Here is a 27,724-nt window from a genome sequence, read left to right on the forward strand (position 1 = left end):
TAAAGAACAGTGACAGGTGATACCAAGAGAGGAATCAAAATAAATAGTGTCCAAAATTAATGAGCCCAGAAGAACTGCTTATTTTGAGATAGAAGCATGCTTCTTAAATATATGCCTAGGAATTTTGACTTTTACAAGTCCCTCTGATGTAACCAGAATAAAGACTTACATTGTAGACAACAAAAGTAGGGATTTCCTGAAATAATAATAATAATAATAATAATAATAATAATAATAATAATAATAATAATAATAATAATAATAATAGAATCGCTGCTCAACACTGTCCGTATATATAGCCAAGATATTGTAATGGAGTTTGGCTTGGACAAATGTGCCACACTTACTATCAAACAAGGAAAAATAATGAAAACTGAAGGAATCAAGATGCCCCACGAAAATAACATTAAGAGTCTGGATGAGGAAGAGTACTACAAATACTTGGGTATCCTTCAAGCTGACAACATCAAGCACACTGAAGTCAAGAAAAAGATTAGAGGTGAATACATCAAGAGAGTGAAGAAGATCTTAAAGTCCAAACTCAATGGAGGAAATACCATAAAGGCAATCAACACCTGGGCAATCCCAGTCATTAGGTACACAGCTGGAATAGTGGACTGGACTCAAGCAGAACTAAAAGCAATGGATAGGCAGACCAGAAAAATAATGACAATGAATCATGCCCTTCATCCACGCAGTGACATTGATAGACTTTATCTACCAAGGCAAATAGGTGGGCGTGGAATGCTACAAGTACATCAGATGGTTGAAGAAGAAAAAATGGCTTTGGAAGAATATCTGAAGAACAATGATGAAGATGCACTGAAATTAGTATATCAGGAAGGCTTACTAACTACTGGAGAGACCAAACTGGCCTACAAGAAAGACCAAATGAAGAACAGAATAGAGGCATGGGAAGACAAAGCACTACATGGCCGATACATGAAAAAAATAGCTGGGAAAGCAGATAACAATAAAACCTGGCAATGGCTAAGAGCAGGAAAATTGAAGAAAGAGACCGAGGGACTAATTCTGGCTGCACAAGACCAAGCCTTAAGGACAAATGCATACAAAGTCAAAATTGAGAAGACAGCAACAGACAGTAAGTGCCGCCTATGCAAAGAAGCTGAAGAAACAGTGGACCACTTGGTAAGCTGTTGCAAGAAGATTGCACAAACTGATTACAAGCAGCGGCATGACAAAGTAGCAACAATGTTGCATTGGAAGATCTGCAAAAAATATCATTTGCCTGTAAGCAAAAACTGGTGGGATCATAAAATAGAGAAAGTCATAGAAAATGATAAAATGAAACTGCTCTGGGACTTCAGAATTCAAACAGACAAGCACCTGCAACATAACACCCCAGACTTAACAATTGTCGATAAGAAAGACAAAAAAGTCTGGATAGTGGACGTGGCAGTGCCTGGAGATAGCAGAATAGAAGAGAAAGAACTGGAGAAGATAACAAAATACAAAGACCTACAAATAGAAATAGAAAGACTGTGGCAAAAGCAAGCAAGGGTAGTACCAATAGTCATAGGCTCCTTGGGTGCAATCCCAAAACAACTGGAGCACCACTTGAACACCATTGGCATTGACAAATTCGCTATTAGTCAATTGCAAAAGGCAGCCTTATTAGGAACTGCTTCCATCCTGCGACGATATCTGTAATACCATCAAACATCCACATCTGCCTATCCCAGGTCCTGGGTAAGGACTCGATAGGTAGACAAAATGCCAAATCCAGTCTGAACATCTGGCTGACTGTGCGATGATCGATAATAATAGTAATAGATTGCACAGACTGATTATAAGCAGTGGCATGACAAAGTAGCAACAATGGTGCATTGGAAGATCTGCAAAAAATATCATTTGCCTGTAAGTGAAAACTGGTGGGATCATAAAATAGAGAAAGTCATAGAAAATGATAGAATTAAACTGCTCTGGGACTTCAGAATTCAAACAGACAAGCACCTGCAACATAACACCCCAGACTTAACGATTGTCGATAAGAAAGACAAAAAAGTCTGGATAGTGGACGTGGCAGTGCCTGGAGACATTTAGACAAAATGCCAAATCCAGTCTGAACATCTGGCGACTGTGCGATGATCCATAATAATAATAATAATAAAAAGTTGGAAGGGACCTTGGAGGTCATCTAGTCTAGTCCAACCCCTTGCTCAGGCAGGAGACCCTGTACCAGAGGTAGGCAACCTTGGCTCTTTTATAACACCCCAGACTTAACAATTGTCGATAAGAAAGACAAAAAAGTCTGGATAGTGGACGTGGCAGTGCCTGGAGACAGCAGAATAGGCGAGAAAGAACTGGAGAAGATAACAAAATACAAAGACCTACAAATAGAAATAGAAAGACTGTGGCAAAAGCAAGCAAGGGTAGTACCAATAGTCATAGGCTCCTTGGGTGCAATCCCAAAACAACTGGAGCACCACTTGAACACCATTGCCATCGACAAATTCGCTATTAGTCAATTGCAAAAGGTAGCCTTATTAGGAACTGCTTCCATCCTGCGACGATATCTGTAATACCATCAAACATCCACATCTGCCTATCCCAGGTCCTGGGTAAGGACTCGATAGGTAGACAAAATGCCAAATCCAGTCTGAACATCTGGCTGACTGTGCGATGATCGATAATAATAATAAGTTGGAAGGGACCTTGGAGGTCATCTAGTCTAGTCCAACCCCTTGCTCAGGCAGGAGACCCTATACCAGAGGTAGACAGCCTGGGCTCTTTTATGACTTTTATGAGAATTCTGGCAGTTGGTCCACGAGTCATAAAAGAGCCAAGGTTGCCTACTTCTGCCCTATACCATTTCAGACAAATGGCTGTCCAATCTCTTCTTAAAAACTTCCAGTGTTGGAACATTCACAACTTCTGGAGGCAGATTGTTCCACTGATTCATTGTTCTCACTGTCAGAAAGTTTCTCCTTAGTTCTAGGTTGCTTCTCTCCTTGATTAGTTTCCATCCGTTGCTTGTTGTCCTGCCTTCAGGCACTTTGGAGAATAACTTGACTCCCTCTTCTTTGTGGCATCCCCTGAGATAGTGGAACACCGCTATCATGTCCTCCCTCATCCTTCTCTTCATTAAACTAGAGTCTAGACATACTCAATTCCAGCAACTGTTCTGCCTGTGCTTTCTCAAATGATGGCACTGAACCACTACCATTAATTTGCACTCCATGGAGCACACACACGCACCTTTGTGGCAAATGCCACTAATTAGATCATATATTCATCTCTTCTTTTAGCATTGCAGTAGTACCAGACCACAGCCAAAAAAATTTATTGTTGCGAAAATGAATGCTGTACAGGTAGTCCTTGACTTATGAATGGTCACTTAATGACCGTTTGAAGTTACAGTGGACGTCTCCAGGATTTGAAGCTCTACAACCTGGATTTGAAGCTCTAACCACTACCCTTCCCTGCAGACCCAGGTAATCGCATTTTGGGCACTCAGCAACGTCCTCATTTAAATCAGTTTGTAGTAGCCTTTAGTGGCCTGCCCACAGTTTTTTTTTTTTTTTTGACAGAAACAGGCATTTACTTCCGGTTTCTGGCAAAAAAATGGCCCATTACAGACAAAGGATTCACTTAACAACTGCAGTGGTCGCTTAAACACTACCATGTTTGCTTTAGGACCACTGCATTTATTAACAATCACTACAAGCAAGATTGTAAAATTAGGTGTGGTCACATGTTGACCTGCTTAATGACCAGCATGATTTATGACACTAATTCCAGGCTCAGTTATGGCCATAAATTGAGGACTACCTGTAAATAAAGTATTTTCATGTTTATTCATCTGCTTACCTGGTAGGTAGCAACAAACAAGCAACAGTGCAAAACGGTAGCAGATTCTCCCCTTACCCACTATTGGATGTGTGCTCTAAACATGATTCAATGTAAATATTGATTGGCATATTTTCTCCCTTGTTACACAAGAATATCCCTAAAGGACATGGTGCCTGTGCTCTCATTGTCCTGGTGAATTTCAGAACACACTGTCATGATTTCATAGCAACTATGGGTGTCTATCTTAAACAGCGTCTATCTCAATCCTTCCTCAAGGCATTTGAGATTGCTTTTTCTGTGTCTAATGAGGGGATGATGACCTGAGTATGGAAGAATTTCCTCCAATTCCATTATCTTTAATTAATTTCTAATTTATGTTATTTAGATTGATTGAGTCTAAAGTAGGGGACCATTTCAAGAAAAAATCAAAATGTCTTTCTAGATCCCTTACAATTTTCTTGCTATCATGACAGACAATTGTGTCAATGTCTAGAAGAGTTCCGCAAAAAAAAAAAAAAAAAAAAAAAAAACCAGGGCAGTTGACATGGTTGTTCCTTAATGTCCTCCCCAAACAATAGTGCCACAACAAAAGTTTCCTGCTTTTTTAAGATAATGGCAATGAAACAATTAAGGTGATTAATACATTGATATTAGCATAAAATTTAGAATAAATCCATTGGAGAGATGAGAGCTAACATATGTCTCCTTGATCATCGTGTTATGAAGTCTGTGAAATTGGGGGGAGACTGAATAAGCAAAAGGAGCAACAGCGAATGCTTCTTTGAAACAAAGTGTTAATCTATGCATAGAATCGTAGAGATCAGTAGATCTATTTAATCCAATTCATTTCTTCCTGCAGGATCAAAAATAGAGCATTTCCAATAGATGTCTCCATTTAAACACAACTGGATACTGGATTTCACTATGTACTGTTCTAACATGCTATTAGAATATGTCTTCTTGCAATTTAAATCATATCATCCTATCTTCTGAATCCTGTGATATTGAGTAATTTCTACCAGGGTGGACCCAGCAGGCAAAGCTAGTTCTATCTAGGCAGGCATTATGCATCCCAACAGATTTAGCAGATTGTAATCTGCCAAGTATTATTATATATTTCTTATCAATGTTTACATCTCAACATTATTTTATCTGCATCTTTGTGTAATTTTCAATGGAAAGGTAGAATATAAAAGTTATAAATTAATAGTCTATAATGTTGATAAAAGTTCCATTGACCTTTAACATATAGTATAACACTTGTCCTATGGTGGATGACTTCTGTCAAGATCTGGATATGGGTCATGAATCTCTCCTGATCTTATTTGCTATCTCAGTGATGTTTGATACTATAGACTATGCTCCCCTTTTGGGCCACTTGCAGGGGCTAAGGACAGGAGGCATGGTTTTACAATAGTTTAGCTCCTTCAATGGATCTCCTTCCATTGGTAGAACAGCTTAACTCCTGGAGTTTTGGGTGCTCCATTGCTAAAATCAAACAATCATAGGGCTGAAAGCGATCTTGGAGGTCTTCTAGTCCAACTGCTGAGGAGGTTTTCAAGAAAAGATTGGACAGCCATTTGACCAGGATGGAATAAAGTCTCCTGCCTTGGGCAAGGAGTGAGACTAGAAGATCTTCAAGGTCCCTCCCAGCTCTATGATTTTATGATTCTTTCCTAAGCAGGCAGTAGTGGAAAAGAAAAGACTGATTTTTTGGGTAGTCTCCTGTAAAGTGTCACATAGACTGGTCTTCTTGATTCTGCATTTATATGAGATCATTGAAGAAGATCTTTGGTAGGTTTACAACAAAGTATCTAACAATACATTGCCACCATGGAGGTGATGTAGAAGGCCGCATCCTATAATTGGAAGCTATAAATATCTGGATGGGATGAAAAAACTGAGGTTAAACCCTAACAAGATGTAGGGTTTTTTTATTGTTTTGGATATTGGAGAGATTGCTGACACTGTTATGACTCTGGTGGTGCATAATTTGAGTGACTATTACCATAAATTGACTTTTATTGCCTGGAAAACCATTGCATAGAAAATTACATTATTGTGACTTTCAGCCATAAAAATGTTTCATTTTGCAATCTTTATTTTCTAAAGATTCAAGGGATACAGGACTTAAAATTCATTATTTTTTTTCCACTTTGTTTTCTATTTTTTTAGGCAAGGAGGCACAACATAAACCACCAAGTAAGTTTCTAAACTTTACAGCTATTAAAAAATACAGGAATAGTGATCATGGTTAGAATTTGGTGATATTCCCCAGTTGTGTTTTTACTGACAGTTGCAAACATTTATCCTTTGCCTATCTCCTAAACCATCTGTGGGCTTTGGGAATTCTCCAGAACAGATCTTGAGGTTCCATAAGGAGGAACCACCTTACATTGAGTTCCATTTGCATATAGATGGATGTTGTATTTTGCTCATTAAAATGTGGTTATAATCATACATTTACTCCAGTAATATATGTGACTGTCATATCATTTTCCAGACTGTATAATAATGTCCTATAGTATGTATGATTTTACTGAGCAATAGAGAGAAAGGTTTTGCCCCCAGCATTGTCTATCCTGATGATCTATGAATAAATTACTGTGAAGTACAATATTAATCCTGTTTCAGTGACCTGGCAAATCTAACTTAGAAATGTCATGATATTTCTGAAGAAGCAGCCATGTAGAGAGGGCACTGACCAGGATTCTAATAGAACTAGACTAGCCCAACTGGAAACCCATTTTCTTTCACCTGTTTCATTTCATGGAGCTCTTCAAACTGGAATGGTGCCTAATAGAAGTGCCTTCAGGTCATTGAGAAACCTGCTAGGTCTAACCATCTTAATAGGTTCCTCTATCCTGCAGTGATTGATGGCCCTAGTCACCCTAGGACAGTGTTTCTCAACCTTGACAATTTTAAGGCATGTGGACTTCAACTCCCAGAATTCCACAGCCAGCAATGCTGGCTGTGGAATTCTGGGAGTTGAAGTTCACATGCCTTAAAATTGTCAAGGTTGAGAAACACTGCCCTAGGACCTTATTCCTTTCGTATGAAGGCGATATTATGAAGTTACCAAGAGTAGTGACTTACCATTTGCATGTTCCCAACAGACTGCTAACATACCCATTCCAAAACTGTACTGTGTGTAGGCTTATCTTCTTAGAGAAAGCCTAAGCATGACCACACATGTAGATTCACTATCTACTGCATGCTAGTTTGAGATCATCAGAAGATAGGGCTAACACCGTAGCTCTTCTCTCAGTAATTCTGAAATGACTTGTTTCATATGAAATCCATCTGATAAGAATGTAAAAGTTAAGAACAGAAGCTATTAATACAATACAACAGCAAAACAATGTTGAGTTTATCTTATATTGCTCCCACCTTTTAGAACAAGAGGTTCTTGGGCATGAAAAAGGAGTTCATCCAGCCAAACCAGGTATTTATTCTAATATCCTTACTTCACACAATCACTCGGCAAAGTGGGAAATGGAATTGACAAACTGAGCAGAATAAGGCCTTGAGCATCTGACATTATTGTTATTCTACACATATTGTATGCCCCCAACAAAGAAAAAATCATGCTTACTTATGAATAAGGACAGAATGATGCATTCCTACTATTTAAGCCAAGAACAACCACCCAACATTATCTTTTTCTCCTTTTCTTCCATTGAAGTAAGGTTCTTTAATTTTTCGCCAAGTCCAGAGAAATTACAAGATATGTCATGTTATACTTATACTTGCTGCCCTGCTTTGCATGTGAATGCTTTTTCTAAACTTGCAATTTAAATAGCCTTGTTAACTTGATTGCTAATAATGCCTTTGTTGCTATTCCATCTTTTTCTGAAAAGGTGGTTGTGCACTTTAACATATTGAATTAATAGAATTTCCTAACTATTGTTAGCCGAATAGCTTAAATAATGCATTTGGTGATTAATTGTGATTAATATTTTACTTTCCATTATCTTTTTTTAAAAACACTAAAGAATATAAATAATTTACTGTACATAGTAAAGAGCTAGAACACTGAAATACCAGTGTTTCTTTCAGGGATGGCTGCAAGGAGAAGGTCAAAGTCAAGATTGTGTCTAAATCCATGTGATCAAAGCCTGCCTCTTTTTAACATGCATCATGATGCATGTAAAAAGGGGTGGAGCTTTGATTGCATGTTGGCTTTTTTGATCCCTTTCCCTGCAGACATCCCTGGTTCCATCAACAACTTTCAGGGGTGCCCCATGAATTAGCCCAATGTGAATTCCCTTGGATAAGAAGACTTTAAATGCAATAACTCAACCTGTAGCAGATTGACACATTTGGAACTCTTTCATTCAGGGCCAATAATGAACATCTTTGTACTACATATCATGTTTTATTGCCATAGAGAGCATAATATTAAATAATATAGTAAGAATTACTTATGTTGCAAAGGAAAAGTAATTAAAAGAGGCTTTGCATAGATGATGTCAGAGAATATAAAGTGTAGCTGTTCTCAGGAGGCATCTCTTTTCATGATTTATGGAAACTATCCATGTACAGAGAAGCAGCGTATTCCCTGTAGTGGATTACAGGTTGCAGTTTGCTACAAAACAAATGTTTAAGTATAGAGCATAACTGGTAAAAATGACTGTGACTCTCATACAGTTGCTAGTATTTCTGTGCCATTACCATATAGGTAACCCTCAACTTAACAACTACAAGTGAGCCCAAAATTTATGTTGTTAAGTGAGAAATTTGTTAAGTGAGTTTTGCCCCATTTTACGACCTTTCTTGCCACATTTGTTAAGTGAATTCGCAATTGTTAAGTTAGTAACACAGTTGTTAAATGAATCTTGCTTTCCCATTGACTTTGCTTGTTAGAAGTTTGCAAAAAGGGGATCACAGGGCTCCAGGATACTGCAACCGTTGTAAGTGTGAGTCAATTGCTAAGCAGCCAAATATAAATCACATGACCATGGGGGTGCTACAACAGTTATAAGTGTGAAAAAAGTCACTTTTTAAAGTGCTGTTGTATCTTTGAATGATCACTAAATGAACCTTTGAGGGCTACCTGTATAGCCAACAGAAGACAGCAGACCTCCTGCATATTTTTAGAGTAGGGTTCTCCAGAGTGGTCAACATCAACCCTAAGGGTCAATGGGACTATCCATTATTGTTGTTGTTGTTGTAGTACCACTACATACAATGGTACCACTAATTAAGTTAGTATGTATTAAAATATTTTATATAATAAATGTTTGGGGTTTGATGAACAATCTGAAACTTTATGAAGGGTTAATGAGCTGAAGAGTTTGGGAAGAGGGTGAAAGTTCTCCAAGCTTTGGGCTGGTTTCTGAACATTTCATTACTAAGCTAGGTATCATCTTCAGCAGAGTTTAGGAGATGTCAATGTCAGTTTAGGGGATGTCAGTTCTTCTGTTTATAAGGGCTTCAGGTATGGGTGTGTCAGGTGAGAGTCTTGTGATAGGTCTTTTGATGGGAAGGTTACATCAGGTCAGGGTCATTGGGAGGTGAACTGCTAGGGAGGGGGGCTTGCGGGGGTTGGTTGAGAGTCGGTGCTGTTTCTGGTTGACTGTGCAGTTGATCTGGATTCTGAGGGGTTTGTAGGCTGGTTGTAGGTCAATGTGTCTGTTGATGGAATTGCTTGTGGAGTGCCAGGCTTTGATGAACTCACGAGTGTGGCTGGTGGTAACGTGGCCGGTAATTTTTGTGTTGCTCCAATCTAACTGGTGCTGTTTGGTGCTGGTGTGGGTAGACTTTAAGGATTTGGGATCGCGGCATTTGACTGCCAGCCAGTGTTCGTAGATCCTGTTTTTTAATTGACATGATGTTTGTCCCACATAGAATTGGTTGCTGTTCTACCCATCACCCATCATAGACCCTCACTTGAGACACCCACACCTGAAGCCCTTATAAAGAGAAGAACACTGACACTGACATCCCCTAAATTCTGCAGAAGGTGTTTCCTTCGCTGGTAACCAAATGTTCAGAAACCAACCCACAAGCTCGAACAATGAACCTTCACCCTCATCCTATACCCGAGCTACAGATAGTCAACATTATTGCATTTCGAACAAATGGCTGTCCAGTCTCTTCTTAAAAACTTCCAGTGTTGGAGCATTCACTGCTTCTGGAGGCATGTTGTTCCACTGGTTAATTGTTCTAACTATCAGGAAGTTTCTCCTTAGTTCTAGGTTGCTTCTCTCTTTGGTTAGTTTCCACCCGTTGCTTCTTGTCCTGCCTTCAGGCGCCTTGGAAAATAGCTTGGCTCCCTCTTCTTTGTGGCAGCCCCTGAGATATTGGAATACTGCTATCGTGTCCCCCCTTGTCCTTCTCTTCATTAAACTAGACATACCCAATTCCAGCAACCATTCCTTATATGTTTTAGCTTCCAGTCCCCTAATCATCTTTGTTGTTCTTCTCTGTACTCTTGCTTTATTCTTTAAATCCTATAATCCCTCCATTTCTCTACTGCAGGTCTTCTATGACTACAAAATGAATTCCCTTTGTTCACCTATGATCACATTATCTCTGAATTGAATACAAATTTAGCAACATGTTATGATAACATGGTTTTATTCTAACTATATTTAGTCTTGATGCCAGTTTGCACCAAATTTCATACTTTATTCTTACTCATTTTGTCAAATATTATAAGCTTTTACATTGCTATGATAATCAATATACAGTATAATTAATATAATATGCTGCAAATATCTCTCTTTAAACATTTGTGCCCCTATTTTAAGTATAGATAGAGGACAGCTACACAAGTATATACTGGTAGATTGCTACTCTTGGGATAATGTCTTACTACACTGATTTTTGTGTTGTGTTATCAGTTGTCTCCTATCCGATGGGTAATTGAAGAAGACCTATGAATACCAATGTATTAACTTAGCTGAATTTGAATAATCTTTGCATTATTTTTAAATGAGGAAAGTAAAGATATTAACATGAAGGAAACCCAAAATTATCTATTTCTATATCTATCAGTAATAATAGGAATGAATACAAGTAATTGAAATTATATTTTAAAAGTCATTATCTATTTCTTTCTTTCTACCTATTTTGACAGGCCTCTAATTAATTGCTTGTGGCAGATGTCTAGCATTTTGCAACATCAGGAACTTTATTTGCATTAAAAGGGCTATTGGTGCATGCTATTTTTTAATTATTTAAATCTAAAAAATTCATGTAACATAGCTGCATGAAAAGTCAAGGCTCTGCCTTCTAAATTTATATTTATTTTTTTACTTATGTCTTATCTTTCTATTCAATAGATGTTAAACTGTTTGACATGCCCCTCACTTGCAGCTGTAATCAATATTTCAAATAATTTTAGATGTCTGCCATTTTGCAAGGATATAAAATGGATACTGACTGGAGATTATCTGCAAAACAGACCACATTAGAACAATAATATCAAATCCCAAGGCAAAATCCAATATATTCAGTTTTAGCATTAAAACAGATCAGAGTTTCCTAATGGGCACCCTCCAGCTACCACTTTATCCTGAACCAGTGTCCATTGATCTTCTGGCTGAGGGATTGTCAGAAACATAATCCAACATATCTGAAAGACATTTATCCAGGAAGACTAGTCTATATCTGAAATAATAAGTCTAAACTAGCCCTTTTACCTTACAAGAAAATAAAAATGACAGAAATACAATTCATAATATCTATAATCTGCCAAAAATTCCTGTCAACTTCTTTATATCGTAAAACTTTCCATTTTCACAGCACTTATATTTTCTCAGATACATTGTATGCTAGATTAGGATAATTCAACATGTACAGCTTGATGTCTGTGGAGATTCTCAGTCATCCAGGTCATCGTTGTCCCAGAAGTGCTTTTTCCAAAGACAACTGGACTTTGTTTTTCCTTGAAGACATTTTGCTTCTCATCCAAGAAGTTTCTTTGGTCAGAACTAAAGAAGGTTCTTGGATGAGAAGCGAAACGTCTTCAAGGAAAAACAAAGTCCAGTTGCCTTTGGGAAAAGTACTTCTGGGACAATGTGTACAGCTTGTTTTTACAAGTGAAATATTTCTACATTAACTTAATGAAAGTGCCATTATATGTGCATGTATGCAACATACACTTGACAGGTAGTCTTTGATTTATGACTGGTCAATTAGTGCCCATTCAAAGTTATGACAGACCTACTTTGGGACTATTTATGACCCAGAGACAAAGTTCCAATGGTCAGATCCCTCCAAGGTCACGTGATCGCTCAGCAATAAAGCCACATAGACGGCCATTTGCAGCATCCCGTGATCACATGACTGTGTTTTCACGATCAGTTGGCTGAAAATTGGCACTTATTTCTGGTTTTCCACAAAACCACACCCATAGAGAACCATGGATTTGCTTAATAACCATGGTATTCATTTAATGACTACCACTAAAATGGCCACAAAATCAGATTGATCATGTTTTACAAACTTTACAATGTATAACCGTAATGGGCTGACGCTATTACAGTCATATGTAAATGACTGCCTGTATCGAAAACAGGCCCAAACTCTTAAAGTATGCAGATTTATATAGATGTACTTCTTATTTCTTTTCTTTCTCTTTCTATCCCCATGCCACCCAATAGAAAAAGCAGAAAAAGCAATAGCTGAACTCAAAATGGCAGCTAAACATATAGTATATAAACATAACCTATAGTAAATACACACATAGTATATGTAATAGCAAAAATATTCAGTCACGAGAATCATGTACCTGATGGAGCTTAATGTGCCCAGAACCTCACCTCATATATCTACTGAGCACCATAAAAGCTAATTAAATTTGTCACATTAAAAGATCTGCCTCAAAGTGTCAAATATTCTTTTTTTATCACTCACTTTGTCAAGGTAGCTACAAGCTTTAATCACTTACTTGGAATTATCTGGCTGGCTGTTACTGTCTGGGAGGGTAATGTAGCATGTGGGGAGATTATGCTAGGCTGCTCACAGTTGAGCAGATAGAGACTGAAGTTGCATTAAAGTGAGCTGTATCTTGAGGGGGGGAAGGCAGATAGAATGAATAGCTTTATGGCAAACTGCCAACTACCTGCTGTTGTTCTCAGCAGGAAGTATCAGAGTGGCGGCCTTGCTCCAGCTCTGCACCTTAGTTAATTTCAGTCTGTCTCCTTGTATGAAGTCACAGCTGATTGACTGTATTCAGGGATCCCTGGAAAAAATGGATGCTGAAGAAAGACATCTGTGCATATATCAAATCACTTGAGATATGATTCAATCCAAGTCCACAGAAAAGCATGTAAATATGCAAATATAAGATCTGTTCTGTTTCCAACCACATTTAACTTCCCTGCTGCTGACAGATGGAAATCACAAGCCTGTTTTCTCCAAGGGTTTATGAAACAATATGTAAATATCCAAAACCTCTGAAGTTTAACCCCTATGATTTGGATATCCTTTGCAGATGAGAAAAAAGCAGAAAAATCTTTGAGAGAAAAGAAGGAAAAACACGGTAAGACTGGGGTGGTTTTTTTGGCCTTCTAAAAGATTGGGTGAAAAGTAATTGTTCTCTGAATTTGCTAATATCTTTCCTTCCTTATCTTAATGTTATCAAAGTGGATCGTATGAGTTTCAGTTTAAATATTGTATTTGATTTTTCTCTCTTTTTCTTTTACCTCTTCAGGAAAAACAGTTGAAAAGACAACCTTGAAATTAAAACATGACAAAGGTAGTATGTGTGTATATATGTATGTATGTGTTAGGTTTCTATCCTGCCATTCATTCAAGAGTTCAAGACAATGTACACAAATCTCTTTCTGTGAGGTAGATTGGGGTCCAGAATCACCCAGTGAGCTCCAGTGGCTGAGATAGGTTAGAATCTTTGTCTTCCTCTTCTTATTACAGCAATGCACAATTGTCCTTACAAACCATAAATCTAGAGAGTTATTTTTAAGAGAACAACAAGATTCTAGATTTTTGTTTAAAATTGGACTACTGTGGTTTTTAGCTTTTCTAGAAATCAGTTGGGTCCTCTGTAAATACTGTGTTCTTGGATATGGGGAATGGAATTGGTCCTGAAAAGTCTAGGAGAAAGATGAGGAAAGATAGAAACATGGTCACTCATCCTTCATCATGAATAAGAATCTTTGATCTCATGATTTTGTGACACAAGGAAGTTTTCCTTCTATCCTTGTTAAAGTCTCATGGACTTTGATTAAGGGCTAAATACTGTGAAACATGTAAAGTTCTTTCAAGAGAGTAGCTGTATATAATGTGTGTGTTTGTGTATCTTTATATCTATTTCTATGTCTATATCTGTAACTCTTAAATTTAGAATCCACATTAATTAGATATTTTTGTTCTGTTTAACAGTTTCTTCAGAAAAAGAAGCCAATTTTTATTACAATATGACTAAAGGTAATTGTTCCTCCTCCTCCTCCTCCTCCTCCCCTCCTCTTATTCTTTAAATCCAGTGGCTATTAAGATTTATTATTAATTGTTCACTATTGAAAGCCTTAATGAAATGAAATGAAAAACCACATTTTTACTCGATGATTGATCATATGTGGTTATTTCCCAAGCCATAACTTTCTATTGTTTGATATATTATGGTCAGGGCGGCATTTGCCCAACTTGAGAAAGTGTCCCAGTTGCAGCCCTACCTGGGACCTTATCATCATGACCCAAGCCCTCATTAACACTTGGTTAGATTTTCTGCAGGTATTCTACAAGACCATTCAGAAGTTGTAGGCAGTCCAAAATGTGACTGATGTAGAATCTGGCACTCACACATGAGAGACAGTGCACACTGCACACATTACAATGGGCCCTATGTTGGCTTCCTTAGGTTTTCAGATATAATTTAAAGTTTATAGCTTGGTAGCAAGTTAGTTTCAGGGCTGTTTTTACCCATGAGAATCAGGCTGACCGATTTAGTATTTGCAAGGAAAGCTGATCTTTCCTATACCACTTTCGGATATTATAGGAGGCTAAATCATATTGCATTTCCCTAGCAGCACCAGCTTCTGGAACATAGGCTAGTTCTGAAAACAGATCTCTTCTGGAGGATCTTGGAAGTGGTTTCTGTACGCCTGAAAAAAATATTCAAAAATGGAGAAATAAGGAAGCCTTATGGTATCACCCAGGAGGGATTCTCTACAACTGTGCAAAAAAAAAAAAAAAAAGGCGCTTTCATCCCATTATGAAAAACATTCATAGTCATAGCTGTTTTGAGTTTCAGTATGATGTGACTTCAAAAATGCTGCTGGATTAACTTAATTAAAGAGCAAAGAAAGCAATTGAAAGAAAGCAAATTAGCAAAGAAAGCAAAGAATTAATTGATTAGCAAAGAAAGCAAAGAATTAGCAAAGAAAACTTGCTTTGTAGATTCTCTCTCTCCTTCTTTCTGAAATTTTCTTTCTTTCTTTTCAGAAAAAAATTCAAAAGCTGCAAAACCAGGAAGTAAGTTAAAGGCTTTGCAAACATCTTTGATTTTCAAGGGATTTTAATTCCTTCTCAGGACATGTAACTCAGTATCCACAGTATTCTTTCTCGCCTCATCTTGTCAGATTAAGAAAGAATGAATAATTTGCCTTTGAAAACTAGTTAATGAGAGAAAGCTCATTTTAGATATTTTATAAGATTAAACTAATCTTGAAAGCAGTTACATTATGAAGGAGAAAAGATAAATTGGTGCAAAAAATTTGAACAAGAAAGAGATCCATTTTTATACATTTTGTGTTGCTACCTGCACAAGTACAAGAGGGGATAGTTCCAAAAAATGATTTCCCTATGTCAGTTACCATATATCAGTCTTTTTCCAACAACGGTGTAATTATTAGAATAACATCTTGAATTCTGCAGTTCTGTTTGGTTGTAATAAAAATGTAACTCCACAAAAACACACTTATTCACACCTTCCCCTTCTAGTAATTGTGTCATAGATTATGGCCTTGGCACAAATCTTCACATCTCTACCTCCTACATTTTGTTTTTGAAGTTTAGGATGGGAAAGATTTACATTATTATGGTTGCAATACAATGATTCTTTGATACCAAGAATAAGACTCAAGTCAGTAAAATAGGATGGGAAGGATTTACATTATTATGGTTGCAATACAATGATTCTTTAATACCAAAAATAAGACTCAAGTCAGTAAAATAAATTTGTAATTCAGTAATTCACATTCAGTACAGGTTAGAATTTCAACTTCCACTGATTTTTTGCAAATGAAAATTGTACTCATGAGAGGCCAAAAGCCCACATGAACCTATTTTTAAAATTCTAAACTATAATTCTACTAAATGGAAGACTAAATACTTTACTTGCTTTACATTCTTGTAATAATTATTAGCCTGGACTTTATCATCTTTTTTCAAGAAAGACTGGTTCCTTAGAACTGCATCAGCATCAATAAAACAATGTTTTGCAACTCTTAAAATGGACATACATAAACACAAGAAAAGTTCAGATTAGCTGAACAGAATTTGTCTACTGGTCACGCTAATGACTGTCCATGTTGATGCACTATTTTTGTAGGGTTGAAAACTCTTATTTTTTATCAGTGAATGTGAATCAAATGGCATGTTCCCATCTTAATAGGAAGAGAAAGGTGTGTTGCATATGTTCACTGTCTTGAGTTATTTTTAAAAATAATAAAGACAGGATATTACTTAATTCGGATGGACAAACCACATAAGTAGGTTCAGTGGCTTACAGTAGTTCTTCCCCCTACAAATGTCCCCTGCATGAACAATACTGCTGAGAGGAGGGTTCTTTTGTTGGGTTTTGCTTCTGATGTGAATTATTATCTTGGTCTTGTAAGTTGATTGCACCAGTGAGAGGGAAAAGGTCTTCACTGAGAAAGTTTCTTTTTAGGGAGCATCTGCTATCTGAACCAGAGTATTAATGAGCCATAAAAGAAATAAAAGACAAAGAATTATGTTGCTTCTAAGCCAGGGGTGTCAAACTCGCAATGTCACATGATGTGTCGCAACGTATCGCAACTTTTTTTGCCATTGCCAGCAATGGGGTGGGCGCGGTTTTGCTATGATGCATCCGGCCCGTGGGCCGGCAGCTTGACACCCCTGTTCTAAGCTTTGTTTATAGCCAATTAATGGTTTGGGGGAAGTCCTTTAAGGTCTGATTCACGTATGCAAGCTGCTCTGTTGACCATTTGATGTGATGTGCCACTTGTGTATTCACTGAATATGATGTTCATGTAAATGCATACAATGAAGGACCCTTTCTCTTGCATGAAATACCTCCCATTGTTGTCAGCCTTTCCCTAGCAAGCTCAACTGGATCTAATTAAACAGGCATTGAGAATCCCAGAATTTCTGATAAGGTAGTTTAATTGTGGAAAACTAAGGGGCCATTATGAAACAGTGAGGGCATCTTGCATTTATCAAACGCAAGCTCTGTTTATAAAGTTTAATGTTGACATTTTTTTGCATCTGTTTCTTCCACCTATTCTAAAACCAATTATCTTGGGTGGGAGATACAATTTCCATCTGTTTCATGTTTTGGTAGCCAGATCTGGTATTTGGCTGTGTGAGAACCCTCAGGGTTGTATGCTGTCATCCAGAGAACACAAATGGCTTTCTATAACCACATTCTGATTAACCTCAGAGTGAGAAGGCTGCTCTGTAGCATTAATGTTTCACCCATGAACTAAAGCTAAGCAAAATACCCACCAGCATAATATCCTAGGATGTTTGGGCTTCAGTTACATCCCATTGGTGTCTATTAGAGATGTCTATATAAGAGGATATCTGTGATATATTGTGGACTTTATGTTGCATTGTCTTCTTACAAGTAAGATTACTGGTTATAAACACCTAGAGGGAGGAATTAGCAACTGAACAAAGAAAAACTGGATTTTATCCAATACAGAAATCTAGGGACAAGCATTAATGAACATACTGACAGTGTTAAATCAGATTTAGTTAACGTAGCAAGTGTCGGAGTTGTTCAATTATTTTTAGTAAATGGTCATAATTAATACCCTTTACTCCATTTTGTTATCTATTAATTATAATTTGATTATATTAATTAACACTTATATATTCTAATTAACTTATAGTGGTTAAAAACACCTTGTGCATCCCAGACAAGACTATAAACTATACTGTTGGCTATGTACACCTCTAGTGGGGCCATTTATTGATAGGCAGGTCATAAATGTTGAATTAGATTAAAGACAATCTATTGGAAAAAGAAGTTTGCCAGAAACAAATATTCAATCTTTTGGAAAAAGAAGTTGGCCCAAAAAGATTTATGTCAACATAATATTAGAAGATTTAGGAGCAAGTCACAGAGTATTGGTGGTGATCATGATAAGGCTGGAGTAGAGCTAAAAGTATATTCAGCTGTTATGTCTCCAAAGTCAAAAGGGAAATTTAGTACTGCAAAAATATGTATACTATTTGTACCTGGAATGTGAAAACAAAACATACTTGATGCTGTCAGAATAGAAATGTCAAGAAGCAATTACTGGCAGACAATCCTGGCAAAATGATGTCCATTGGGTCATGAAGAATTGGAAAAGACTTAATGATTGAATAACTGTACTAATCAGCAGCCATGCCCTTTCTCCTATTCCAGTAATTGTCGTAGACCAAAATAATGTGTACAAGGTATGTTTTACTGGTGACATTGATAGCACTGCAAACATTCCTGGAGAAACTCCTGGCAACCAATATAATGCAACAGAAAATGAGTAAGAAGTCTCATTTTTAATTATATGAGATAATAGCATAAATAGTAACTTGGTTAAGACACACATGCAAATTTATACCACTATATCATATGGAGTACTGCTTATGGAGAAATTCATTGCCACAATATTATTTCTTTTAATGACAAATCTATTATGGACATATATTTTTCAAACTTCATGCAAACTTCGGTGGTGGGATTGTAGTGAGTATCTTCTTTTGGGGTTTTTAAGGAAATCCTAGCATGGATTTGAATGGATCAAAGGGATTTGAGCATTATTAGGGCACTAAACATGTAGCATATTTTACTTCTATCTGTTATTTTGGACACTTGTACCCTTGGTCTATCCATCTCAGAACAGGCTTCCTTTTCTCTCTCTGGCTGCCTATGACATTAATGAAGCTCTTCCTCCTTCTCTTCTTCACTGAAGGCTGCCAATCCCTTTAGACTTCATTCTTCGAAAAACCACTTCTTTCTTTTAAGTGATCTCCACCATACTGCAAACCATGTAAAGATTGAAGGAATAAAAAAATGTCATAAAAGAGGTCCCCAACCTTTTGGACCCCAGGGACCGGTTCTGTGGAGAAAGGTTTTTCCGTGGACTGGAAGGGGCATGGTTTCATGTACTGCCGGCATCCCGCAGATGGGGCTTTGCTTGTTTGCGCGGACCATTTTCTGGCATGCTGTGGCCCAATGCCGGTCCACGGACCGGGGGTTGGGGACCCCTGTCATGAAGATAATGTCCCTTTGGCCTAGCTAGATAACTTCATCATAGATTGGACATAGGATGTAAATTGAGGGTGGGGTTCTTTTTCTTTTTTTTTGCTTTCCTTTCCTGTTTTTCTAGAGCAAACACTTTGAGGAAACAATTTAAGAAAAAGTAGTTTCTAGAGGGCTAGCTATTTAGTCTCTTGCAGTCCAAATGAACATTAAGATTGATTTACAAATGACACTATAAGTTGCCAAAGGCTTATAACAAGCACAACATCAGATATTTGTTACTCTTTACAGTGCCACATAGTGCCTGGTTATTTCTGATTTAAAAAAAAAAAACAAAACCCTAAAATGATCCAGTTCTCAGTGGATCATCAAAGTGAACTATGATGTTGTTTTGTGACAAAGTGTGTTAATGAACTCTCCATCTGCTTTGCCTTTGGTGCCAAAATACTTTGCTTTAATGAAAGATGTCTGCTGAGTGACCTGCTCCTGACCCACAAGCATAACTCATTGCATATTTGGCTCAAGATGGAATTGCACCAAGATATCTCTAATTAGCTAAATTTTATATTCAGGTCAAGATTCAGGGCTTTGAATTTAACAGTCTTTCTTAGGCAGCTGCAAGCTATTTGATACATTAAATATGATGAGGAGCATCAAAAATGTGCACCAGGAAAAAAGAGTCCCTTTTAGAGGGAAAGCATTTAATTGCTTTAATAAAGACTCAGAGCTGCATTAATAAGATTTGCATTTGAGCAACTCTTACCACACTCTTTCTGAGTTTCATTTTGTCTTGTATGGAAAACTGAACAAAAATATACCTGCTTATTAATCCCCATAACTGAAGCTCTGTTGTACGGGGTCATCATGTCTGCAGATGTACACAGACATGCACATACATTTGAGTATGTCTCCCCGTGCAAATTATATAAGAAATAATGAAGACCTGGCTTTGCCAGTTGGTCTGAGGACCCAGTGGGGGAGTACCATATTGGAGATGGCTACTGAACTAATTAGTTGACCCCACCTCCCCCCTGTGCTTCCTGCCTCTCCTCCCCCATCTTTTAATTCACGTTGTTGTACTTTCATAATTTATTTTTATTGTTTCGTTGCTTTACTATTATTATGTTTACATTTTTTATCTCCCCCTCCCCCCATTTTTACTATTGTAAGCTGCCCAGAGTAACCCCAGAGCAAGATGGGCAGCAAATAAATTTCAGAAATAAGTAAAATAAATAAACCAGGGAAATCAGGTTAGAGGGAATTTCCATAGAGGCTGACAGGGTGGATCATTGCCACATGCAGAGAAGACATGGAACTAGGCAGCCATCACAGAACATTCTACTTTGTATCATTGCAATTCATACTATATTGAGCAAAGGCTAATAATTTCTCCCAGTCTGACAAAACATTGTTATTGTTATTTGCTGTTGTTGTTTTATGAGGCATGGGCACAGTGATAGCTGGTGACACAACCGCATTAGATGGCTTGACTGAATTTATTTTTTTTCTTTTTTGCCATTCCATATTTGTAAAAGTCAAAATAAAAATCCTCTCTCTCTCTCTCTCTCTCTCTCTCTCTGTGTGTGTGTGTGTGTGTGTATGTGTGCCTCTGTCTCTCTCTATATGTCTCTCTTTGTCTCTCTGTCTCTCTGTTTCTCTCTGTCTCTCTCTCTCTCTCTTTCACTTTTGGTGTTGTGAATCAAAACTAGTATTTCCAATTATGCCATCAAATTTCATTAATGGGATCTTGGAATCCTTTAATTTCTGCAACGTATGCTCAGATTCTTTAGAAGTTGCAACTGGGATATCAGGGTCCACATGGAGCCCAGAGGCCATAGATTGCCCAGCACTGTTTGAGAGAGAAAACACATTTAAAGCTCCAAAGCTCCATCCAATTATTTCAGACAGCTTGTATAGGAAAGTCATATGATAATGAATACAAATGGGCCTAAACTCTACCTTGGGTCCATATATATTGCATTTCCATTGTGTATTTGACTAAAACACTTCTAATTTTCTATTTACTAATATCCGGAAGCCTATTTGTAATTCTTCTCCCCACACAAGGGTATATTCTGAAATAACTGCAATGAAGAAAGAGAAATGTCACTGACATTTCTGCTCACAGTATTTTGTGTCAGCCAATAACATGGGAATAATGTTTGCCATTCAATCATTTGGTTTGAAAGATAAAAAAAAGTCTTTTTCAATTTGTCAAAAAACAAATGTGGGATAAAATATTGCTTGCCATTTATTTAACTATTAAAACTTTTGATGCCAAGCCTAGCCAGGGAAGAAAGTAATTTTGGACAGTGATAAGCTATATCAATCTCTGGATATGTTTGACTTCAATTCCTGGAATTTTTAGTTATCAAGGAGTTGGCTTGATGGCCACATATTTTGACAACAGGCTAGGGAAAGTTGATTTATGCTTTGCTAGATTAGATGTTTCCTTAGTTTAACTTTACAGCTATACTGTACACTCCGATCATTCTTTTTATTTCCCTCTTTTCAGCTGCTGGTCGCTACTATCAATGTGTCTTTGTAAATGGACTTAATGGTGACACACCTCGATATTCTGCAACTCCAGAAAAACCTTCTGATCCCAAATTGAAGGCACGGAAACAATAATATCCAGCAACCTGTGACATTGCAACAGTTTTGCACTTTGCAACCCACTTCAGGGGATCATCTGGAAGTCCACGTGGCACCTGTGACAATGGAAGTATGATCTGACTGATCACAAGCACCTGTAAAAGTTGTTTCTCTGTTGTTAGAGCACCAGAGACAATTTGATGGCATTATGTGATGAAGAGTATCCATACTACTTCCCTGAATGAAAGCATGGTGCTGAAAAAGTACTTGACAGTAAGTTCTGTGTGCAGGTATAGGCATAGGTATATATGTATGTACGCTCACATGTTCTGCCAAGATCTGTTTCTAGTTTCTGTTTTATACCTAGCTAGTATGGAAAACATTTTCCATGGTATCAGTTTTGGAAAATGTTGAAACGGAATTAGTCATTTGCAGTATAGTTTGTGGTCCACAATAGTGCTAAATGAAATCACGAGTCAGTCCATGCTAAACTTTTAAGTAATCAAACTATAATAATTAAACATATGTTCTACCTATGATTTGTTCTTGTAAAAGCAAGCAATAAAATGTTTGCTATTTGTATATTAGAGAGATATTTGAATTGAGAATATCAACTATCAATTTCTCTTTACTTCCTATTTGAAATAATGGGCTGGTATCTCAACATCAAAAGGAAAAATATAATGCTCCCAATGAAAATGTCTAAAGATGTTATTCTTGCTGCCTATTAAAATAGGTTTTGCTTTGTAAATACTACTGTATCTTTGTAAGTAGTTGTTCCTAATTTCTATTAAATGTATTTTGTGTATATAATTTTATATTTGTTTGCAATGTCAAACTGAACAAATTATGTATTGTTTTTACACAAATTTTGTAAAGACAACTCTTTACAGAAAAATTACATCTGAAGTCTTTAACCTGAATCAATTTCATAAGTTTCTAAAGAGAGATTATTGTTGAAATGCTGATATTTATTTTGAAGAGAGGGTACAGGATTTAGGTAACTGTGCCTAAAGAGGTTGAAGCAATTCGTGACAATGTTTGGTTTTCCCTCTCTGTCTTTCTCTTTTCATGTTTTATCTTTTCATATCTTGGTCATATTAAAATAGGACTGGAATTTAATGCCACCTAGACAATTTCCATTACTGTATTTTCAACTGATCTAATATAGTTCTCCCATTGTGAAAGTAATTTATTGGGAGAAAAGCAAATACAGATAAATGGGATACTTGATTACTACCATCTGTGGAAATGGTAAGGTTCATTCTGTATTAGCCTGAAGGCTAAATAACAGACAAGTGATTTAGGATCATTTTGGTTAAAATAAATTTTGGTTAAAGAATGTACTTTGGAAGTACAGGCTTATCCTGCTGCTTCCTCTGATATAACTTGTCAATGGATAAGCAAAATGAAGAGGTGCGTCAACAGAGCAGAGAATTAAAGACTAGTCTATAGTCTTTATGAAATATGTTTTTGATATGTCACAAAGTATATGCACTGATTCAAAGATGATTGACCTTGTTAATATTGCATCATGATTGGTGAAAACACCCAAACTTTTTATAAATGATGATACCTCATAAGTGACATGAAAACATTTAACTGTGCTTGATTGTATGGTAGAGTTGTAGAGTTGGCATAGCATTAATGTCACCAACTCAACCATATCAAGAATTATGATCCACAATGAGTGCAGAAGTGTAGAAGTTTCAGAACGTAACTTTGAGATCTGCCTCTTTTAGATGGTTCATATCTACCTCTGATCTTCCCAAAACAGACACCTTAAGGTTCACTTTTCTTATAATTCATTTATTTTGCTATTTGTAGCGTAGTTTTAGTGGCTTTCCAAAGACCTGCTGATTTAAATAGGTGATTTTAGTCAAATCATGCAAGGTTTCTTTAGAGTTTTATTAAAATATTGCCAATTGTAGGTATTTAGATTATTAAAAGCTGTTTAACTGAGATTTATTGAAGTATATCCCAATTCCCTATAACTGGTTCAAGTGCAACGGCATATTTGAGAAGACATTTCCCTTTGAATATCCAGCTGACTCAAAATAATTCAAAATATAAAATCTCACATAATGGTCAATGATTCCAGAAACATTAATCATTTGTTTAAAACACAAGTTTCTTATTGCATCCATCCATACACCAGATTAATCAAAAAATTCTGCTATTATTTGAATTACATTTTTTTATCCATATTTTAACTGTTGATTGGCAAAACAAAATGACCAAAGGGTAGCATGGTAGGTACAGCTCAGTTTGATTATTTGACAGGGCAATGATTCATGATATTGTTATTTAACTTGGTATTTTAATTAATACCAAGAATCAAGCAGTAATCACTGTGGTCTTTCTATGTGGCCACAAATTCACTTAAAATCCTAAGCTAAAATTCTTTTCATGTTCTAGTCCCTGATAATGAGAAGATTTCTCATGACCGAGAAAGTTTGTTTACTTGGCATCCAAATAAAAGTTTGATGTTAATAGACAAAGTCTTCATCACAAAACCAGAGCCCCCATTGTGCTGTTGTGCATGTATTTCTATCAGCAGATTGGGATGAGAAATACAACATTTCATGATATAGCAGACCAAATAACCCTATAGCAACACAGTATAAAGAATAGATAGTAGAGACACTTCCTATATCTTATTGATAAGGACAATGGAAAAGAGAGAGGGACTTATATTTTTGTCTCTGTTTTTGTTGATTCTGTTTTTCACTCCCTTAATTTATTTGCCTTTTTTATTGGGAATGGAAATTATATCAACTCCTGGACTAGTATATTTCCTTTCCATTTTGTGGATATATTCAGAGAACTGGGAGTTTGAACTGATAGCACTAGATGTGGCCATGACATCTCTTTTTTTTTTTTATCATGCATAGAGTAAAGGGTGAGGGGGGGAAGCACACTGACTAAATGATTCTTGTATTGCTTAGTTCTGACGATAACAAGGACAATATCTCTAAGAGTAGTTTGTCAAAATAATATACCAAGTTATAAACACTGAAAATAAGGCTATCTCAAAGCAAAGAAAGACGTAATGCTTTGTATAAAATTGTTTTTTTAAAAAACATCCAGATAGATCAATGTGTATGCAAAGTCAGTAGAGGTGAATTATGAAAGTAAGATCAAAAAGGCCTGGGAATGATTAGAAATATCACAGGCAGGGTCTTGTTTTAAACAAGAAGGGAATGAAATATTTTAATGGTGCAAAAGGAAAAGGTAAACACAAGAATGGCAAAATAAAGAGATATGCCACCATTGTGAATTAATTAGTAGAAGGAATGCTGAGGAAATTTTTAAAAAGGTGTTTCAGAGCAATGAGTGCAATACAGATGGGAAGAAGAAACATAGTAAACAAAGAAAAATGTTTAACCTTCCATTTTGAGAGGTAAAGCCAAGAAAACAGAGAAGCTAACACAGATTGTTTTCTACAAACTGGAGAAAGTACTTTAGAGACGTCTTAGCTGTAAAATAGTCAGTGGTGTTTTACAATGACCAAAAATAGATTTATATTTAAGAACACAGTGCAGCATTGGTTATATTTAGAGAATAAGGTGATGGGTTTCTTCCAATGAGGAAAAGTTACCTGCATATAAATAGAGCACTGGTCAGACTTAACACTTTCCCCAGTTTTCTTACAATTGTGAGATATATACTGTATTTGGCCAATAAGACTGAGAGACCTGCACATTTTCTACACATTTCTGATCAATGTTCTCCCCTATTCTCAATCCACAGTCATGAGTTCCAAACTCTCATTCCTTAACCACACCAAGGAAGGGTAAGGGTATGACTCAGTTGACCATAGAAGAACCCATCTCTCTCATTCCCTCTAATCTTTGGTATAGTGTCTCGATATAGGCCTATCTATAAACGTCAAGAAAGCAAAGAATAATCTTTGTTATAATCTATAGCAGAGTAAACAATATTTTGCGCATGGACTCTTCCTTTGCACCTTCTCGATTCTAGGCTGCAGATAGCATTTTTTTTAAATAGGACCTTTAATTTAAAAAAGGATAATGAAGAAAATATTGACATGTTACAAGAACCAAGTATCAACATATGGATCCAGTAGATAGTCTTAGAAAATAAAAAATGCTAGGTAGCTTCAGCCTAACACCCTGTTTGGAAATACACTCACCTTTCCAGAAAAAAATAGAGAGAATGAAGGGGGAGGGGAGAGAGAGAGAGAGGGAGGGAGAGGCAAACTAGAGATGATCACAAATAAGATGCATTTTATGACTGGCTGTACTGACTATGACAAGCATTTGTTTAATAGAGAAGTCTGTATAGCAGCCATTTGTAACAATGTTCAGCATGCCAAAATGATAGTCTACTTCTGTGCCACTCCATGAGTGTAGGTAGTTTGGATTTATAGCTTTATACAAAAATATGTATCACACCATACTGACAACTTTATAAAATGAAAAGGAGAAGAGCAAAAAGTTGTATAGACTGTGGATGTCATGATTGGTTGTGAATTTCTCCCAAATTGATAGAGCTGCACAAAAAGGGTTTTATGATTTCCTGTAGGAAAAGCACTGATCTGAAAAATATATTGTTTAGAATGTAATTTAGGCTTCAGTCCTATAGACTTTTAACCTATAGGGTTATTGAAATTAAGAAATAGTTGGAACTTTATCCAGTGATGTCTTGCCCTAACTTATCAGGAAGTGGTTATACAATAGGAAGTTATTTAAATTATCAAGACATATTCTTTTATTTCACAATTATGTTTAATGACTGCTATATGTTAAAATGTTGGCACTTATTAAAGCAACAAAAAAGAATGCCAAGGACAAGAATATTTTAATTTTTTATTTATATCTTTATGTCTTCATTTGCATTTTGACTTTGTACAAACTTTATCAGCACTACAAATGCTTTCCTTTCAAAAATTATTTCATTTTCCATCTCCAAGTGACATCCTATATAGAAAATGTTTGTTATGAAGACACTGCATTGACTACAGATTGTAATTATTTATGTGATACTTCTAAACATGGAAAGAATAATTGTTGAATAGCTGAATTGATATGCAAATTTGAAGCCCTATAGCAAGATATTTCCAAAGAGAATTTGAAAGAAATGTGTTGTTTGTTTTCTGTCAAATTACTTACTGATAGTCTGTAAGTGAGAAAATATCAAGTCTTTTCAATAAAAGGGAAATGTTTTCAACCTCATGTTTCTCAATTTTTAAATTAAATATTATTGCTTCACTGCATTTTTAAATGTTTTTAGTTTCAGAATTTAAATGATTTTTTTATAATCTATTGTTTCAAATTCCTAAATTGAATATTCATAGCTAAAACATTTGGTGTTGCTTTTTTTGCACTATTTTTATATGCACATCTGTGTGAAATCACATCTGCCAGTTCTTTAGCTTGTGTTAGCTTTCATACTCATCAAGTGCTTCCAGTGTGGGATTCAGCCGGTTCGCACCACTTTGGCAGAACTGGTAGCTAATTTTTTGTTGCCCAGGCCCAGAATGGACTTCTGGAAGCGGCATCCACACAGAGAACTGGTTGTTCACATATTTTAATCCCACCACGGTGTGTTTCCCAAGAGCTTAGGATGTCATAATGTATCAATGTAACATATGTGAGGATCCCAGCAATATGACCTTTTGTAATTGATAGATGGAAATTTTTGACAATGCACAGATTTTCTAAGTGCCATCCAAGTGACATCCAGTGAGCGAATAACTATTGGGACCACTACAATTGACTTATGCCATTATCTTTCATCTTTGATTTTCAGATCGTGATATTTTGGGATCTTCTCTGATTCTTTGTCTTCTATTATCCCATGGCATTATCATATCAGTTATCCACACTTTCTTTTCAACCACAATTAAATTTGGTGTGTTATGAACCAAAT

General features: G+C 36.5%; 1 protein-coding gene across 50 annotated transcripts in view; it reads left to right on the plus strand.

The window, feature by feature from the left end:
• The window catches only part of LOC120300028 (neurofilament heavy polypeptide-like), a 169,898-nt gene extending 142,876 nt beyond the window's left edge, over window positions 1-27,022 (plus strand). For all 50 annotated transcript variants that reach the window (XM_039325515.1, XM_039325532.1, XM_039325565.1 and 47 more), the window contains 7 exons: window positions 5,989-6,015; window positions 7,211-7,258; window positions 13,259-13,306; window positions 13,478-13,522; window positions 14,167-14,211; window positions 15,226-15,255; window positions 21,750-27,022. In XM_039325515.1, the coding sequence (XP_039181449.1) occupies window positions 5,989-6,015; window positions 7,211-7,258; window positions 13,259-13,306; window positions 13,478-13,522; window positions 14,167-14,211; window positions 15,226-15,255; window positions 21,750-21,865 (359 nt within the window). In that variant the 3' untranslated portion in view covers window positions 21,866-27,022. The remainder of the gene's footprint in view (window positions 1-5,988; window positions 6,016-7,210; window positions 7,259-13,258; window positions 13,307-13,477; window positions 13,523-14,166; window positions 14,212-15,225; window positions 15,256-21,749) is intronic.
• The last annotated feature ends 702 nt before the right edge of the window (window positions 27,023-27,724 follow it).

Source organism: Crotalus tigris, unplaced genomic scaffold (assembly GCF_016545835.1).
Source record: "Crotalus tigris isolate CLP2741 ecotype Arizona unplaced genomic scaffold, ASM1654583v1 scf7180000017611.44802233496:7321179, whole genome shotgun sequence".
In the NCBI taxonomy this organism is placed as follows: domain Eukaryota; kingdom Metazoa; phylum Chordata; class Lepidosauria; order Squamata; family Viperidae; genus Crotalus; species Crotalus tigris.